Here is a 16730-nt window from a genome sequence, read left to right as displayed (position 1 = left end):
TTACCATTGGTGTAGGTAACTCTCAGCAGCCGAGGAGGCCAAGCTTTCAAACATGGCAGAATTAGACATGTGGTAAACTGACATTCTTTTAGAAAGACAGAGATTCACGGTTTTGTCCCAGGCGTAGAACAACATTCTTGACAAAGGCGGTGAAGTGTGCATTGTTGCACTTAAGTGCATGTCGACCAGGTCTGGCACAATGGCCTAAGGGTAAAACTCAAACGGCATGAATGGGAGACTACACATATGGCTTCAGACATACCTCCAATTAAGAACCATCAGTTGTGCTCTCTAGTCAGTCTTCATCGCCGTGCACCATCAATTCATCAATACCGCAGTTATCCATTCTTGGCCCATTATTTTCCCCCCATCGTCATAGATGATGTTGTGTAATAACGTGGGAACAAAATGTTTCTCTTCGACAGGGGTCTCAAACTCCCGGCCAGCGGGCCGAATACGGCCTGCCACGTCATTTTATGTGGCCCGCGAATCCGCCAGCAAAAAAAAAAAAAAAAAGATTTAGACTTGATAATAAAAATATCCCATAGTCGGAATTATGAGATAGAAAGTCATAACTATGATAGAAAGTCATAATTCTGAGATAGAAAGTCAAAATTCTGAGATAGAAAGTCAAAATTATGAGATAGAAAGTCAAAATTATGAGATAGAAAGTCAAAATTATGAGATTGAAAGTCAAAATTATGAGATTGAAAGTCAAAATTATGAGATAGAAAGTCTAAATGATGAGATTGAAAGTCAAAATTATGAAATAGAAAGTCAAAATTATGAGATACTTAAACACAGTCATAGAAGCAGCTCTTTGGCTGGTTACTGTACATTTGACATGGAAATGTATTATGAGTACATTGAAGACTACTTTAAACTGTGAATGCAGAGAGTTATTTAACAATATGTTACGAGTAGTTACATTTACAACCGGCCCTTTGTGGGCGACCATGATGCTGATGTGGCCCGGAGTGAAAATGAGTTTGAGACCCCTGCTCTACGAGGATGATTCCACCATCTTCGCACCCATAACATCATCAAATGGTTCTGAGGCGGCAGCAAGCCATTAAAAAAGAGCTGGAAAACCTCAGAATTTGGGCTGAGGCCTGACAGATCATTTTCTAGCAAATTTAAGTCAATGATCCTATCTAGAAAGAGGAATGCATCTTGCCCTGATCTCTTCTTTGGGAAGATCCAGCTCAGCGACCAGATGGAAGCTCTAGGACTATGCATTGACAGAAAACTACAGTGGACCAACCGTCCATCTAAAATCTGTGAACGTGCAAGACAACACCTTGGAGCCTTGCAGAAGTTGGCCTACAAGCTTGATCCTAGAGGCAGAGCCAACATCTACAAAACCCAGGTCAGGAGTATTATGAAGTACTCCTGCCTTGCCTGGATGAATACCTCACAATCCACTCTCATGCAGATAGATACTATTTAGACAAAGGCACTAAAGGTCATTGGTTTCGTTGAGGACTATGCCCCAAAGGATCGTGCCAACACCAAGCTGAACGATCGTGCAGCAACTGTTCTTTTTTAAATGCATACTCCAACCTATCCAGCACACCTGAAAGCACTGCTACCCTCAAGGCTCCCAGGTGGAACCACCAGGTGGTTACCACCGCAGGGCTAACACCAAATGCCTTGACGGGAACTATCTCCACTCTGCTGTAACACCATGGGACAGCCCTCCCCCTGCTGATGTCAGACACATCCCATCAAGCAGTGTTCATGCCTTCAAGAAGAGATCGAATAAACACCTCCTCAGCATGAGACTGCAAGCCTAAAGCGAAATGACTTCAAACAGAAACAAATCCGCTCCATATATTTCTGAGTAGCTGCAGATCTCTCAGAATAGTATTCATGAAGCTTGATTCTGCCAAAGCAAAATAATAAAAACGTGTAAAGTGTCGCACCATTAGCATCAGACACTGCCCCATTTACAGAGACTTTAAAAACAGGGGAGCCCCAAAGACTTCTTGTTGTCTCTTTCCTCATTCTCATGCTTCGTTTCCTGCTCCCCTGGAACTCAGCTGGATACCCGAGCCCAACAGAAGTGCTGGAGGCCGGCCCCCAGCCAACCTTGAAAGAAAGAAACAAGGAAATCCATTCTATGTTCGAACAAAACAAAAGTGAGCGATAAGCTCAGGCCAAGCCATCACTTTTGAGGTATCGCAACTGAGAAAACTCGAGCAGTCCAAGGAGTGGTCCATGGAAGATGTGGTGCTGATCAACCCCCTTCCCCCTCTCCTCCAACAAAACTTTACCCCTGGCCATCTGAAACATCAGGTGAATCTTTACTTTTTTCCTGTGATATTTGGGTTGAAGCATAGAATAAGAGTAAGTAGGAATTTTAGGGTAGACCTAAGGTCTCCTATCAATATAGACATTTTTTTTTTACTTCACAACAATCTCTCAGCTGCTGAGTGGTGCATTAGTTCAATTTAACTGCTTAATGTTAAAGTTTTCATCTTCATGGTGGCCAAACACTGTATTCATGGATGCATTCATCATTGCATTCATTCATTCACTGGTATTTTCATTTGTTAGTCGTTGTCTGTGTAGTTGATAGTTTATTAAACCTTTCATTGATAAAGAGGTTGATTGAGAATTATTGTGAAGTATTACGGTCACTGTTTAAGAGTCGAGGGCTCGGGACTGATTGAGGCTAAATTCACTATTTGGCTGTCATTTCCCGTTTTAAAGGGTGGTGCGCGAGGTGAATTTAATACAAGTTAAATTATGTTACTCAGCATAAATACTGACTCCTTTATATTTTGTACCAATGTGTGGTTAAGCTACAATGTAGCGGTTTGATCAAATTGAAACCAAAAAGATATATGAGTCTCAAACCCTACAAAGGATAAAGGCAATCTACCGTACCGTTGGTTAGAAAACAGGCTTGTTCATAATTCAGCCCAGTTCCTCTGCATCAGTCCAGTTTATAACGGGAACACAAAATTCCACTTTGGGATTAACAAGGTTCAGGTACAACTCAGTTCAGGTCATCAACAAAAAATACTCTACTTTGGGATTTATCGGTTGTCTGCTCAATAGTTCAGAAACAAACCAAAAGAATCAACAAACCCCGAGCACTAAAAAAAAATAAGAGGAACCAGGCTTTCACCGACTCATGATACCGTGGTGAAGGCTTAGGCAGCTGCCGCTGTGTACTGAACATTTTGTCTCATTTCAAAAGACGTAATGGGCCGGACTTAGGGAGAGAGAGTGAGAACACACAACAACAAAAACACACTATAATACTTTCGTAATCATTTTGCATTATGTGGTTGTAAAGTCTTTACGGCAAATTACATTCTTACAACTTCAAGAGATTAGCCCTAAAGAAACAAACAGCAGGTCCCCAATTAATTCCAGGAGTAGCTTGCACATCACAGCCTCAGCCAATCAATCCTCTGCTGTGAATGGGAGGCACTCAGCTCCAGTGTTGCTTTACCAGCAGGTGCAGGTTGAGCCCTGCAGGGCAGGCAAGCTACTATAACATCCTCCAGGTCTAACATCTAATGCCCCCTGATCTCCCTGACACAAATCCCTCCACATGTAAGTCCAATCAACTCAGGAGGCTTTTGCCTGCAGGGTATCAGAGAGACGCTGGCGAGCGGCAGCGTTCAGCCTCACACGGGAGCTCGGCAGCGCAGGGAGACCGAATGGCTCAACACAGTGCAGCCGAGTCCTGCTGGATTCATTCATTTGTGCTCCCGCACTGTGCCAACAAGCCTGCCAAAAGTAGTTATCAATAGCCATGGATCAAATGCACCATAAAACACACAGGCAGACACACTGTATGTAATGGGATTTCCAGATTGTGTATGCTAAATTGTGCCTTGTAATTTGGGATAACTGCTGTTGCTAATGCTGCTGTAAAGAGGCACTGACAGCTCGCCACAGACCCATTAGCTGTTGGTATAGTGAAGCAAGTGCTGCACCTATTATGCAGTTTGCTTCAGTGAGTCATAAGCATTAAGTTAAAGGACAGAGGAACACTCATACCCCTCCCCGTAACATTAAAAGACAATCGCCTCCATCTCTCAGTGCATGCACAGCAACTTCTCTCAGTTGTAACTGATCTGTGGCCACAGATGGGAAAGGTGAAGTATGTCTTCAGCATCTTCCTCTAAAAATACTTTTGAAGGAAATTTTAAGTTTAAAGCTTGCATCCTATTTTTGTAGTTATGTCCATCTTACATTTCACTCCCCAAAGTAGTTGCTCTGATCAAAATTCAAGAGGTCAAGAACCACTAGCAGACAAACGATCAGACAGGTTATCAACCTACCAATTGTTTATCTACGTTATCAACACAATTTTACTTTGAGGTCAAAGTGAAAGTGAGCCCTAATGAAATGTTGTTAATAATCCCTCATTGCACAAAAGAGTTATGGGCATCTGCATTCTGTAAATGTTGGGCGTCACAGTGGCCTAGGGTTTGAAGACACAAACCTCATGACCACGTATTAGCAGTGGTGCAGCATTCCTCCTTCACTCAACCTTCCTCTGCCAGAGTATAAACACACGGTTAGTTGAAAGACAGGAATCAGTGGCATAAATATCCCTCTAGGTCTCCTGAATAAACTGTGTGAAGACCTACTGTAACAGAATGAACCCGCTTCTTCCACATCTTCCTTATGTCCGATTCGTGGCCAACCAACTAGCCCTGCTAGGAACTGTTTCAAGGCGAGGCTGTTTGAAAGTGTGTGCCTCTTTCTGCATTTGTACAATTGTCACTTTTTGCTTCTCTTTATGACAAACTCAAGCTTACCTGAGGGCTGAGCCCAGACACCCTCCACAGGAAATTCTTGTCATTCTTTTGGACTTCCTCCATATACTTTACATGGGAAATTCACAACAAGTCATAAACACGGTCATACCATGCGATATTCTGATATTAAAATGCCATTCAGTCAGAGCAACTGATTAAACTTCTCAGATAACTCCACAAAACATCTTCGAGAACGAACAATCGTTTCAATTTCATCACCGATCAAAGGCACTTAACCATTGGGGCCATTTAGTTCTCCGTTTCACAACCGTTCTTGATTGTGTTGTAGGGTAAAGTGAGACTCGATTAGCATATATTTCGGTGGGATTTTACTGCGGTGCTCCATCGCTGCTGACAGAACGCAAAGATAGAAAAAGGAACCTCGGCAGCTGAGGCACTTTATCGTCCTCCCTCTGCTTTGCAGGGACAGTACACCGCACAGCGCTCTTTAAAACCGGCATCAATTAACAGTAAGACATAAGCCTTATTCAGATACAACACTGTACCAGTGTATAATATATGATAACCAATTCCAATGAGTCTCTCTGGGATGAAAGGAGCTTTAGCCTGGAAGACAAGGCCTGTTAACATGAAGGAGTAGCGTGAATGGTATGCTGGATGTGTAAATGCGAGGGCAAAGCCGGGGCCACAAAGTGGATTCCCCCTCGGGGATCTAGGTAATAATCCTCTTCTGCAGCCTTATCTCCTGCTCGCACTTAAGCAAGAGAGAGGGCAAGGAGAGGCAAACGCTGTGCTGCAAAGTGTGCATAAGTGTGTGTGTGTGTGTGTGTTTCATCAGAAAGCAGTCAAGGCAATATTTTGGTGTTTTATCAATAACAGTGTGTGCATGTTTGCAAGTCTGTAAGCATGTTTGTGCATGTGCGAATATGTGTGTTTCATGCAGAAAAGTGTCAGGGTTTATCTCCCTACACGTACGCGTGTATCTGCATGCATCTTCAACTGGAACTGGTGGATCTGCGCGTAGCTAGATGCATGGTTACAAAAGCAAATACGATGGTGTTAACACGTGTGCAAACGTGCGTGTTTGTCTGTTACATTATCGTCATGAATTAGCACAGAAAAGAAAGGTCAAAATAAGATATCAAAAGAAATTCAGATATGAAACCTGCATAGCCATTTGCCTCATGCAAGTACAATTTCACATTATTATCTGTAACCTCACTTGTATTTTTTTAGGTTTGCTTGTACGAGTTTTATTCAGTAGATCGTCTGAACTGCACATTGTGCTGCCATAATTCACTTGTTTCATCTTGATGAATACCACCTGTGCATGAGGGCATTGGTGAGATGGAATCAAAAGCATAATACATGGCACTAAACATCTTCATAGGGCTACCTGTTGTAACTGATCTCTGGCCAGGTGTCCTTCACGAAAAGTCTTCTTTTAGAAATCCGTAGATGAAAACATCAAACATTCTGCAGTGTCAGTAGTGATATCAGGGAACCAGAGGAACATATTACTCAAGCTGTCAACACTGTGACACAACAGAGCTGAACTGTGACAGAGACGAAGAGGAATGAAGCGCTCCGTGGCTGAAACGGGAGGCAGTCGAGAGAATGTGGCAGTCGTTCTGCTTCAGTATAGGAGGACGTACTAACTGTCAAAAAAGAGAGTTGAGATCCCAGGAAAGCTGCCTTAAATAAAGGAATACAGTTCGATATGAAAGTAGGCTAAAGGGACACAAAGCATATACTTATAGTTAAAGGATGAAATATAGTAATCATTTTAAAGCAAGTGTGTATAACATAAGAATTATGAAGTGATCTAACAAATGTAAAACTGATAATAATAATGTATGTGTAACTGAGTAAAGTGAAGTCTGTGTGTGTGTGGAAAGAGCTGATGTAAGCAGGGTGGGGGCCTTAAAGGCTGAGATCATAACAGATGTTGGGGTGTTGTCCGAACACATACACGGGTGTAACCTGAAACACGCTCGAACATTGAGGAAGTGAGAGCATCCACAAGGGAAGTTAGGTGTGTCCAGCACACACACACACACACACAGAAAGTTAGGGTGTTGTTTGCAGCACACACACATAATCAATGATGTCATGTAAATCACATGCTGAGGGAGGGAGTGTTGGGGAGGAGGGGGGAGAGAGAGCCCAAAAGTGTTATAAAAAGAGAGACTTGCAAAGAGCAAGACGGGATTCAACGCGGGAGCCACCCAAGTGCTCCACGGAGGAAGAACACTGGACCTCGACAGCCGCATCGGAGGACTTCGTCTCTGTTCACGGAAAGAAGACAGCCGTTCCTGGACAAAGATTGAAAAGACGGAGATTTTCCTCTCCCCCCTGTTTGACTTTAACAACCGGACAACAGATGGACGCAGCCGCCCTAAAGACTTTGTACTGAGCCTGAGGGATCGTTGAACGGACTTCGTTGGCCGCGCAGGAGGAGCCGAAGGTCAGGCCTGGCCTTCGCTCCTAAAAACCCCAAAAGGACTTTTTGCCACATCGAGAATCCAGCTCCACCGAGCCGCCTCGGCATCGAAAATGAATGAGTATAACCTATGAAGAAATTGTAACCTGATCGAATCAAGTATAGTATTATTTTATGTGAGCTGTAGCTGTGCCCCTGCAAATATATCCTGCAATAAATATCTAATCTGCATTTAAAGTAAATTTCTCAAGAGAATTCATTTGCTGAAGTAGTAGAAGTTCCTCGTGGCAGTAAAAGGTTAAATCTATTGTATGTGTAACAACAAGAGTTCTTAATGGTTATCCTAGTGACCGGTCCACTTAAACAGTCCCTTACAGTTTTAGTTGTAATCCTAGCCGTTAAAACCTAACCTGGCAATTTACCAAGAGCCTGGATGCAGAAGAGGAAAGCTGCCATAACTGACGCGACTAGGTAGAAGCGCCCGGTCAGGGTGGCCCCTCGGCCGAGTGCACGTTACCAGTGGAAGCAGGGTAGACGTCAGGAGTAACGGTAGTTAGCAGAAGCCAGGCGAGTTTCCTCGACAGAACACCAGCTCGCCAATCTTTTAATAGAGAGCTGAGTCAGTAGGTAGCCCCGTATCGGGCCAGAGAACCCCCGGATCTAACAACACTGTGACACAACAGAGCTGAACTGTGACAGAGACGAAGAGGAATGAAGCGCTCCGTGGCTGAAACGGGAGGCAGTCGAGAGAATGTGGCAGTCGTTCTGCTTCAGTATACGAGGACGTACTAACTACAAGAAGACAGATGAATGTGACGCCTCTATCTCTTGTACATGCCACTTAAGAAGACATATGTTAGTGCGAGTGGTTCTTCATGATGCCCCGTTGTGCTGCAGGTGGCTTTACAGCAATAAGTAAAGAGTACAGTAAATCAAATGAGAAAGAATAAATGAACGTGATGTAAATTATGAATAAAGTTGGATTTGAGGATCCTTGCAAAATGATCTGAAATGGACTAGAGGCCTTACAGAGACAGCCCATCACAGAATCATCACTACATATTTACCTGTAGTGCTTTTTATCAGTCGAGATTGTCTTGGTGGGAGTTCCTGAGTGTTGAAGATATCGGCCGTAGAGATGTCTGCTTTTCTCCCTGATATGATGGCACTTTGTGGCACTCGGCTTGTGTCGCTCATTTTATCTGGAAACTATTTTCTTTCAAACATAGTTCCTACATGAAACTGCTCACACCAAGGTCTGTGAATTATGTCAAGGAAACGGGTCAAATGGGCTTTTTGGGTCATTTTGAGCATCACAAGCCAAGTGCATCTAGTTCCATTACATTTAAGAATAGGCACACATCTCAGTGACTGATGTCTCCAACACTGCAACTCACACCTGCTGCCTACAAACAGTCTAGATTGGTCGAATAGGACTACCTGTTGAAGGCTGTCTTTTTGATTTTGGGATGAACTGTCCCTTTAACAATCCACTATACAGTCTAAGGGTGGAAATAACCTTCCCAGCTAACAACTAGCTAGCGTGACACCAGCTTACTTTGTGTTACAGTAGCTGTTTCCATAGTGACAACGTTAAAGACCTCTGATGTTAAACCTATTAGTACAATAATACATTCTTCACAAACTATCACTAAAGCTGCTGATTGTTGCTTTGTTTGTCTGAATCAGCATAAATTCAAAGAAATATTTAACTATGTGACATGAGGCAAGGCAAACAGGTTTCAGGGGAGAGCCCAGACTAAGAGCGGTTCAAAACGACCCCTATGATAGTTAGCCCACGGACTTTAGCCACCTCGCCCGGACCAGGGAAACCGGGGAACCCTCCCGGAGCCAGACCCAGGAGGGGAGCTCGTAGGCGAGCGTCTGGTGGCCGGGCCTTTGCCCATGGGGCCCGGTCGGGCTCAGCCCGATAAACACCATGGAGCAGCCACCCTGTGGACCCACCACCCGCAGGGACAAGCATCGGGGTCGGGTGCTATGCAGACCGGGCGGCAGGTCTGGAGCTGGTGCAGGAGGTGGAGCGATACCAGCTAGAAATAGTTGGACTCACCTCCACACACAGCGTTGGCTCTGGAACCAAGCTCCTGGAGAGAGGTTGGACTTTGTCCTTTTCCAGAGTTGCCCAGGGTGAGAGGCGCCGGGCGGTAGTGGGGATACTCACGAGCCCCCGGCTGAGCGCCGCTGTGTTGGAGTTCTCCCCGGAGAATGAGAGGGTCGCCTCCATGCGCCTACGGGTTGCGGGGAGCAAGGCTCTGACTGTGGTTTGTGCTTATGCACCAAACAGCAGTTCGGAGTATCCGGCCTTCTTGGAGTCCGTGGGAGGGGTCCTGGAAAGGGCGCCGCCTACCGACTCCATAGTTCTCCTGGGGGACTTCAACGCTCACGTTGGCAATGACGGAGAAACCTGGCGGGGGGTGATTGGGAGGAACGGCTTGCCCGATCTGAACCCGAATGGTGTTTCGTTGTTGGACTTCTGTGCTTGCCACGGTTTGGCCATAACGAACACTATGTTCGAACATAAGGTGGCTCATAAGTGTATCTGGTACCAGAACACCTTAGGCCGGAGATCAATGATCGACTTTGTAATCGTATCATTTGATTTGCGGCCGTATGTCTTGGACACTCAGGTGAAGAGAGGAGCAGAGCTGTCAACTGATCACCACCTGGTGGTGAGTTGGATCAGATGGCAGGGGGACCGGTTGGAGAGACCCAGCAAACCCAAACGTGTAGTGAGGGTAAACTGGGAACGTCTGGCGGAGGACCCTGTCCGGGAGGTCTTTAACTCCCACCTCCGGAAGAACTTCTCACACATCCCGAGGGAGGTTGGGGACACGGAATCCGAGTGGACCATGTTCAAAGCCTCTATTGTGGACGCGGCCGCTAGGAGCTGTGGCCGGAAGGTCATCGGTGCCTGTCGTGGCGGCAACCCGAGAACCCGGTGGTGGACACCGGAGGTGAGGGAAGCCGTCAAGCTGAAGAAGGAGGCCTTCAAGGCCTGGTTGGCCCAGGGGTCTCCTGAAGCAGCTGACAGGTACCGGCAGGCCAGAAGGGCTGCAGCTGCGGTGGTCGCGAATGCTAAAACTCGGGCATGGGAGGAGTTCGGGGAGGCCATGGAGAAGGACTTTCGGTTGGCCTCAAGGAGGTTCTGGCAAACCATCCGACGGCTCAGGAAGGGAAAGTAGGGCTTACCCCAGGCTGTTCTCAGCAGGGGGGGGGAACTGCTAACCCGGACGGAGGACATCGTCGGGCGGTGGAAAGAGCACTTTGAGGAACTCCTAAACCTGACCAACATGTCCTCTGCAGAGGAGGCAGCCCCTGAGGACCTAGGGGGAGTCTCACCCATATCCCTGGCAGAGGTCGCTGAGGTAGTTAAAAAGCTCCTTGGTGGCAAGGCGCCGGGGGTGGATGAGATCCGCCCTGAGATGCTGAAGGCGCTGGACATAGTTGGGCTGTCCTGGCTGACACACCTCTTCAATGTCGCATGGGGGTCGGGATCAGTGCCCATGGAATGGCAGACCGGGGTGGTGGTTCCCATCTTCAAAAAGGGGGACCGGAGGGTGTGCTCGAATTACCGGGGTATCACACTACTCAGCCTCCCGGGAAGGCTTATGCCAGGGTGCTGGAAAGGAGGCTCCGACCGCTTGTCGAACCTCAGATTCAAGAGGAGCAGTGCGGATTCCGTCCCGGCCGTGGAACAGTGGACCAGCTCTTTACCCTCGCAAGACTACTGGAGGGGCTCTGGGAGTTTGCCCAACCAGTCTACATGTGCTTTGTGGACTTGGAGAAGGCTTTCGACCGGGTCCCTCGGGGGGTCTTGTGGGGGGTGCTGCGGGAGTATGGGGTGCCGGACCCATTACAACGGGCGATCCGGTCTCTGTACGACTGCAGTAGGAGCTGTGTCCGCATTCTCGGCAATAAGTCAGACACGTTCCCGGTGGGTGTTGGCCTCCGCCAAGGCTGCCCTTTGTCACCGGTCCTGTTCGTGATTTTCATGGACAGGATATCTAGGCACAGCCTGGGGGCGGAGAACGTCAGTTTCGGGGGTCTCGGGATTGCCTCTCTGCTGTTTGCAGGTGATGTGGTCCTGTTAGCCTCCTCGGATCATGACCTCCAGCATTCACTGGGGCGGTTTGCAGCCGAGTGGGAAGCGGCGGGGATGAGAGTTAGCACCTCCAAATCTGAGGCCATGGTTCTCTGCCGGAAACCGGTGGATTGCTCCCTCCAGGTGGGGACGGAGTGCCTACCTCAAGCGAAGGAGTTTAAGTATCTTGGGGTCTTGTTCACGAGTGAGGGTAAGATGGAGCGGGAGATCGACAGGCGGATCGTTGCGGCTGCAGCAGTAAAGCAGGTGCTGCACCGGACCGTCTTGGTGAAGAGGGAGCTGAGCCGGAAGGCAAAGCTCTCAATTTACCACTCGGTCTACGTTCCTACCCTCACCTATGGTCACGAACTCTGGGTCGTGACCGAAAGGACAAGGTCGCGGCTACAAGCGGCCGAAATGAGTTTCCTCCGTAGGGTGGCCGGGCTCAGCCTTAGAGTTAGGGTAAGGAGCTCGGTCATCAGGAGGGAGCTTGGAGTCGAGCCGCTACTCCTTCGCGTCGAAAGGAGTCAGCTGAGGTGGTTCGGGCATCTAATTAGGATGCCTCCTGGACGCCTCCCACTGGAGGTTTTCCAGGCACGTCCAACTGGGAAGAGACCCCGGGGAAGACCCAGAACACGCTGGAGAGATTACATCTCCCAGCTGGCCTGGGAACGCCTCGGGATCCCCCAGAATGAGCTGGAACATGTTGCCGGTGAGAGGGAGGTGGAGAGAGAAAATGGATGGATGGATGGACATGAGGCATATTTACTTAATAATAGATGTATTAGCTTGTTAATAGGCCCATCTCATAGAACATGTGGACTGTGTGTAACAGTGTAACTATCATATTGTTATGAACACATTATAAGACCCAACAGTGGCCATGACTACTATAACAGTAAGATGAGCAGCTGATCCTGGTGCTGTGTGGGAGAAGTGATCTGCTGCAGAAGAACGTCTCTCATTGCCCTTCTGCTCCGCCAGTCCTTCATGTTAGATGATAAAACTACTCAGATATTAGAAATAGAATCTCTCCAATCTGCTGAGCCCCATGAGGCTCCGCCCACAAATCAGGTATGAGACAGTTTGTGTATGTTATTTACTTAATGGAAGTGTCACTGTCAGCTCAGTGCGAGAGTCTCTTGTGTTTGGCTGTCACCTTTGATGCAGGTGTTTCACTGAGGACAACCACACTCACCACGCCGCTGCAAGAGCAACAAAAGCCCCGCGGGAAAAAAGCCAACAAGAGTATTTTACTCATGTGATCCGTGCAACAGATGTACCGTCGATGAAAGTAAAATACGCAACAGAAGACAGCTTTCAGGTAACTCAGGATATATCTCTGGGGCTCCGGCGTGGCTGACGGATGTCGGGGAAAAGACTTCCTCATTGTTTACAGTCCCATTCGCAACTTGAGGTGTGAGACTGTGAGAGTTGAGAGACATCGTGTACAAAAGTAGCCAGTTTACGAGCTAATTTTAAACCATTTATGAGCCAAACCATCTTCAGACGATAGCCGGTTGGTTCACAGATTGCATTTCAGCCAATGCGTTCCACCTCTTTTGCTCTCCACACAGACTGTTTGCCTGCATTCAACCACAGCCGGCTCCAACGCCATTTGTCAATAATAAAACGCAAACCAGAACACTTTCAAATACCAACATTTTGCTGCCTAAAGATTCTACATATGAATGCAGAATCTGTTTATAGAGATAACTCAGGCAAAGACTGCACCTATAAGCAACAAACACTGGAGGAAAACCGTAAAGGGAGAGAGAAATTCCCCAGAGACGGCGACAAGGCAGAGAAGACTACACAAAGGGTTTGGTATTTATATCGCTCATTAAGGAACAGCCTGGATGCTGGCAAACTTTTTTCTTGACGCAATGCAGAGCTGTCAAATTGTCAAGCATACACATCTGACTGGTTTTACTAACTTGAATGTACTTGAAGTGTGCACTGTGCAGCTCCATCTAGGTAAAACAACTGGATCGGGACATCCCTAGTTGGAGTACTTCCTTGCTGCTGAAACACACGAGGTAAATACCTCTCTATTCCAGGGATGGCATACAGTCCATACAGACAAACAACCCCTGCAGCACATTTAGAGGCTCTCTGGACTGTAGGAGGAAAAGTACAGAAAAATAGTCCACCTCCCTTTCAGTGTAGGAGAGGTGGAGGAGTGTCTGTGATCATAGTTATCAGAGAAATGCATCAGAGTGCGTCTAAGAGCACAGAACAGTACAAAATGTCGTGCAGGTTTGCAGTAATTAAGAACTACATTAGCCGGAGACTCACCGAGGAAGCGGAAGGTCCTGCGCACCAGCGGGTTGAGGTAACAGCAGTCCCCCGTGGCCACCGTCTTCTCTGAGCGGTCGAACTCTTTGGACGTGTACTGGACCAGGAACAGCACCGTCTCCGTTACTGTGATCTGGTAGAGACGAAGGCCAGAGAGAGAGACAGAGAGAGAGAGACAGAGAGACAGAGAGACAGAGAGAGAGAGAGAGAGAGAGAGAGACAGAGAGAGAGAGAGCGACACAGAGAGAGAGAGAGAGAGCGACACAGAGAGAGAGAGAGAGAGAGAGAGAGAGAGACACAGAGAGAGAGAGAGAGACACAGAGAGAGAGCGAGACAGAGAGAGAGAGAGAGAGACAGAGAGAGAGAGAGAGAGACACAGAGAGAGAGAGACAGAGAGAGAGAGGGACAGAGAGACAGAGAGAGAGAGACAGAGAGAGAGACACACAGAGAGAAACACACAGAGAGAGACACAGAGAGAGAGAGACAGAGAGAGAGAGAGGGACAGAGAGAGAGAGAGAGAGAGAGAGAGACACAGAGAGAGACACACAGAGAGAGACACACACAGAGAGAGAGAGACAGAGAGAGAGAGACAGAGAGAGAGGAAAGAGAATTAAGAAGAGCTGTGTAACGGGTTGATCTGAGTAGCAACCGCCATCATTGGCAGAGCCGTTTTCTCACACTCTGTCACACGGCCCAGAGCTCGTGAGACGCATTTCTCTCAGTGGGCTCCATCTGTACAGACACAGCTGTGGAAGACACAGGGACATATGGAAGAAAGGAGGTGAGCTCACAGTGCTGTGAGAGGAGGAGCAGAGGTGAGTGTGTGTACACAGGCTGACGTTTTTTTATTTAAATGGAATCTGTTCCATGGTTCCATGTATTACAATGATATTATTTCTTATTTTTGTTATTATCCTAGTTTCAGATTTAGAACTTTCACACAAAGGTTTATGTTTGGTGCCGGGAAGATTTCATAAGGCAATAACTACAAATAAAACAAACAGAAATATAGAAAAGAGAGTTGCACATGCATTTCTTTTTTTTACAGTGACAAGACACATCATCTAAAAGAGTCCAGATATGTGCAAGTAATGTAAATTAAATGACAAAATATATTTGAACTCGGCTGTGGTTAAAGGATAAATCTGGTGTTATTCTAATTTTTCTAACTTTCAACAAATCTCTTGTGCAGACCCAAACCAACGATGTCTTAGTGCGTCTCTCAATACATTCCGACTGCACTGCCCTGTCTGTCCAACCCACTGGTTCATACTATAGATCTTTAAAAAACACTTACAAATATATATAATTTACAAAACAGCAGGCGAGTGTAGTTTTCTGCATATGTCGGGGACTTTTTTCATCGGCGGAATAATCCACATGTGGTGCTCTTTCTGGAAGCAGGACGGTGTTTGTGGGGCATACGGTGTGTGTTCATGATAGTGAAGGAGCAGTGCTACACTGTGCCTCACTGATGTGTTTCATTTTAATTTGTATTAACAGCAGTGTAGCTCTATGGCACATAGGAAGGAGTATAGCATAAAGGTGCAGTGTGTTGTATTTTGCGGTATCTAGCGCTGAGGTGGCAGATTGCAACCGACTGAAACTTCTCCCATTTGGTTTATCTGTTCAGGATCACTGTAGAAACATGTTGGCCGGCTCTGTGAAGAAGACCCGCTCAGTATGTATAAAGGACTCGTGTAATGAAAACACAATGAGTCTTATGTCCAGGTGATTATACAACAAAGAAAACATCTCACTCCAAACACTGCAGCTCATGAAAAGTAGTCTGGATTTGCAATGCTGGAGAGCTCCTCTTGCATGTTGCAACACGCTCAAAAAGTTAAAGTTTATGTTTTCAAAAATTCTGCAAGATAAACATCGGCAACCGGACACTTCAGTGAGAATTATTATCTGTGTAAGCTTTTAAACCATCATTTGTATGCACCTGTGATACCAAAATCGCTGCAAAGTCAATATGTGACAGCTGCTGCACTTTGCTGCCAACAGCTCCACAGCTTGCCAGCCTCATAGCACCGGCAACAGTTCTCCATCACACTGCAGCCACCAGTACATTTAAACTGCTCAGCATTACCACAGCCAAAGTCCTGACAGCAGTCCCACCGGGGTTCAGCAGCTCTCTCCAGAGCAGCCACCAACGCTCACACATCTTCCCCTCATCTAAGTGACTACCTGTAATATTTACATGGAGCAGCACCGGGATCCCACGATCACATATTTATTCATGTTAAATAAATGAAAAATTGGTCCTAGTAATCCAAAACTATGTTAAGAAAGGAAACAACTGTAGTCTTTGAAATCTAAAAGGACATATTAAAGTCATGCCATTTTAGAAATGAATTGTTCAAATACATGAGACGCCTCCTAAACAAATCTGTGCAGTTTGTCTAAAACCAGGTTAAAAAAAAACAACCTGTGGTTCTGAAAAGTGAAGCCAATGCTGAAGTGCCTTAAAGCTGCATTCTCTTAACTGTCCACCAGGGGGCGACTCCTCTGTTTGTATAGAAGTCTATGAGAAAATGACTCTACTTCTCTCTTGATTTATTACCTCAGTAAACATTGTAAACATGAGTTTATCGTCTCAATCTCTAGTTTCAAGTCTTCTTCAATACAGCATGATGTTCATTTAGTACATTATGGTCCATTTAGAGTCACACAGACCATAAAGCAGGGGATGCCTTAGGGCGGGGCTACACAGTGATTGACAGGTTGCTACCAGAGCCATATACGGCGTCTCTAAGTCACTCCTCTGGTGTCCAAATATGGTCACTTCTGTTTACTAGTTGCAAAAAAACAACATGGCAACGCCCAAGACGCCGAATTCGATGTTTCTAAACTGTAGTCCACAAACCATTGGGTGACGTCAGCACTACTACTTCCAAGTCTTAGATACAGTCTATGTCTCAAACAAACTACTAGTTGTACAATTCACCTCCCTCAAATGCAACTCCCTTTGGATTGAGAAATATAAAATGATGGTGGTCACAGAATCAGAGTGTAAAAACAAGCTGCTCTGATGACGGGTAGAACCACCTCGTGCTAGTTGACCATCCCCGTCCACGGAGTAGCTGCTGAATACACCTCGCTTTCCGCCATTGTGATTTCCTCAGTATCGCTG

At 46.4% G+C, this 16730-nt stretch overlaps 1 protein-coding gene across 1 annotated transcript in view; it reads right to left on the bottom strand.

Moving 5' to 3' along the window:
- plppr5b (phospholipid phosphatase related 5b) overlaps nucleotides 1–16730 on the bottom strand; it is a 75331-nt gene that overhangs the window by 35869 nt on the left and 22732 nt on the right. Inside the window, exon 2 of the mRNA XM_076085450.1 lies at nucleotides 13592–13724. Within this exon, the coding sequence (XP_075941565.1) occupies nucleotides 13592–13724 (133 nt within the window). The remainder of the gene's footprint in view (nucleotides 1–13591; nucleotides 13725–16730) is intronic.

Source organism: Anarhichas minor, unplaced genomic scaffold, assembly GCF_050575085.1.
Source record: "Anarhichas minor isolate MPS153535 unplaced genomic scaffold, ASM5057508v1 ptg000155l, whole genome shotgun sequence".
Classification (NCBI taxonomy): domain Eukaryota; kingdom Metazoa; phylum Chordata; class Actinopteri; order Perciformes; family Anarhichadidae; genus Anarhichas; species Anarhichas minor.
Note: the sequence above shows the minus strand (reverse complement) of the source record. Positions and strands in the feature narration are given on the sequence as shown.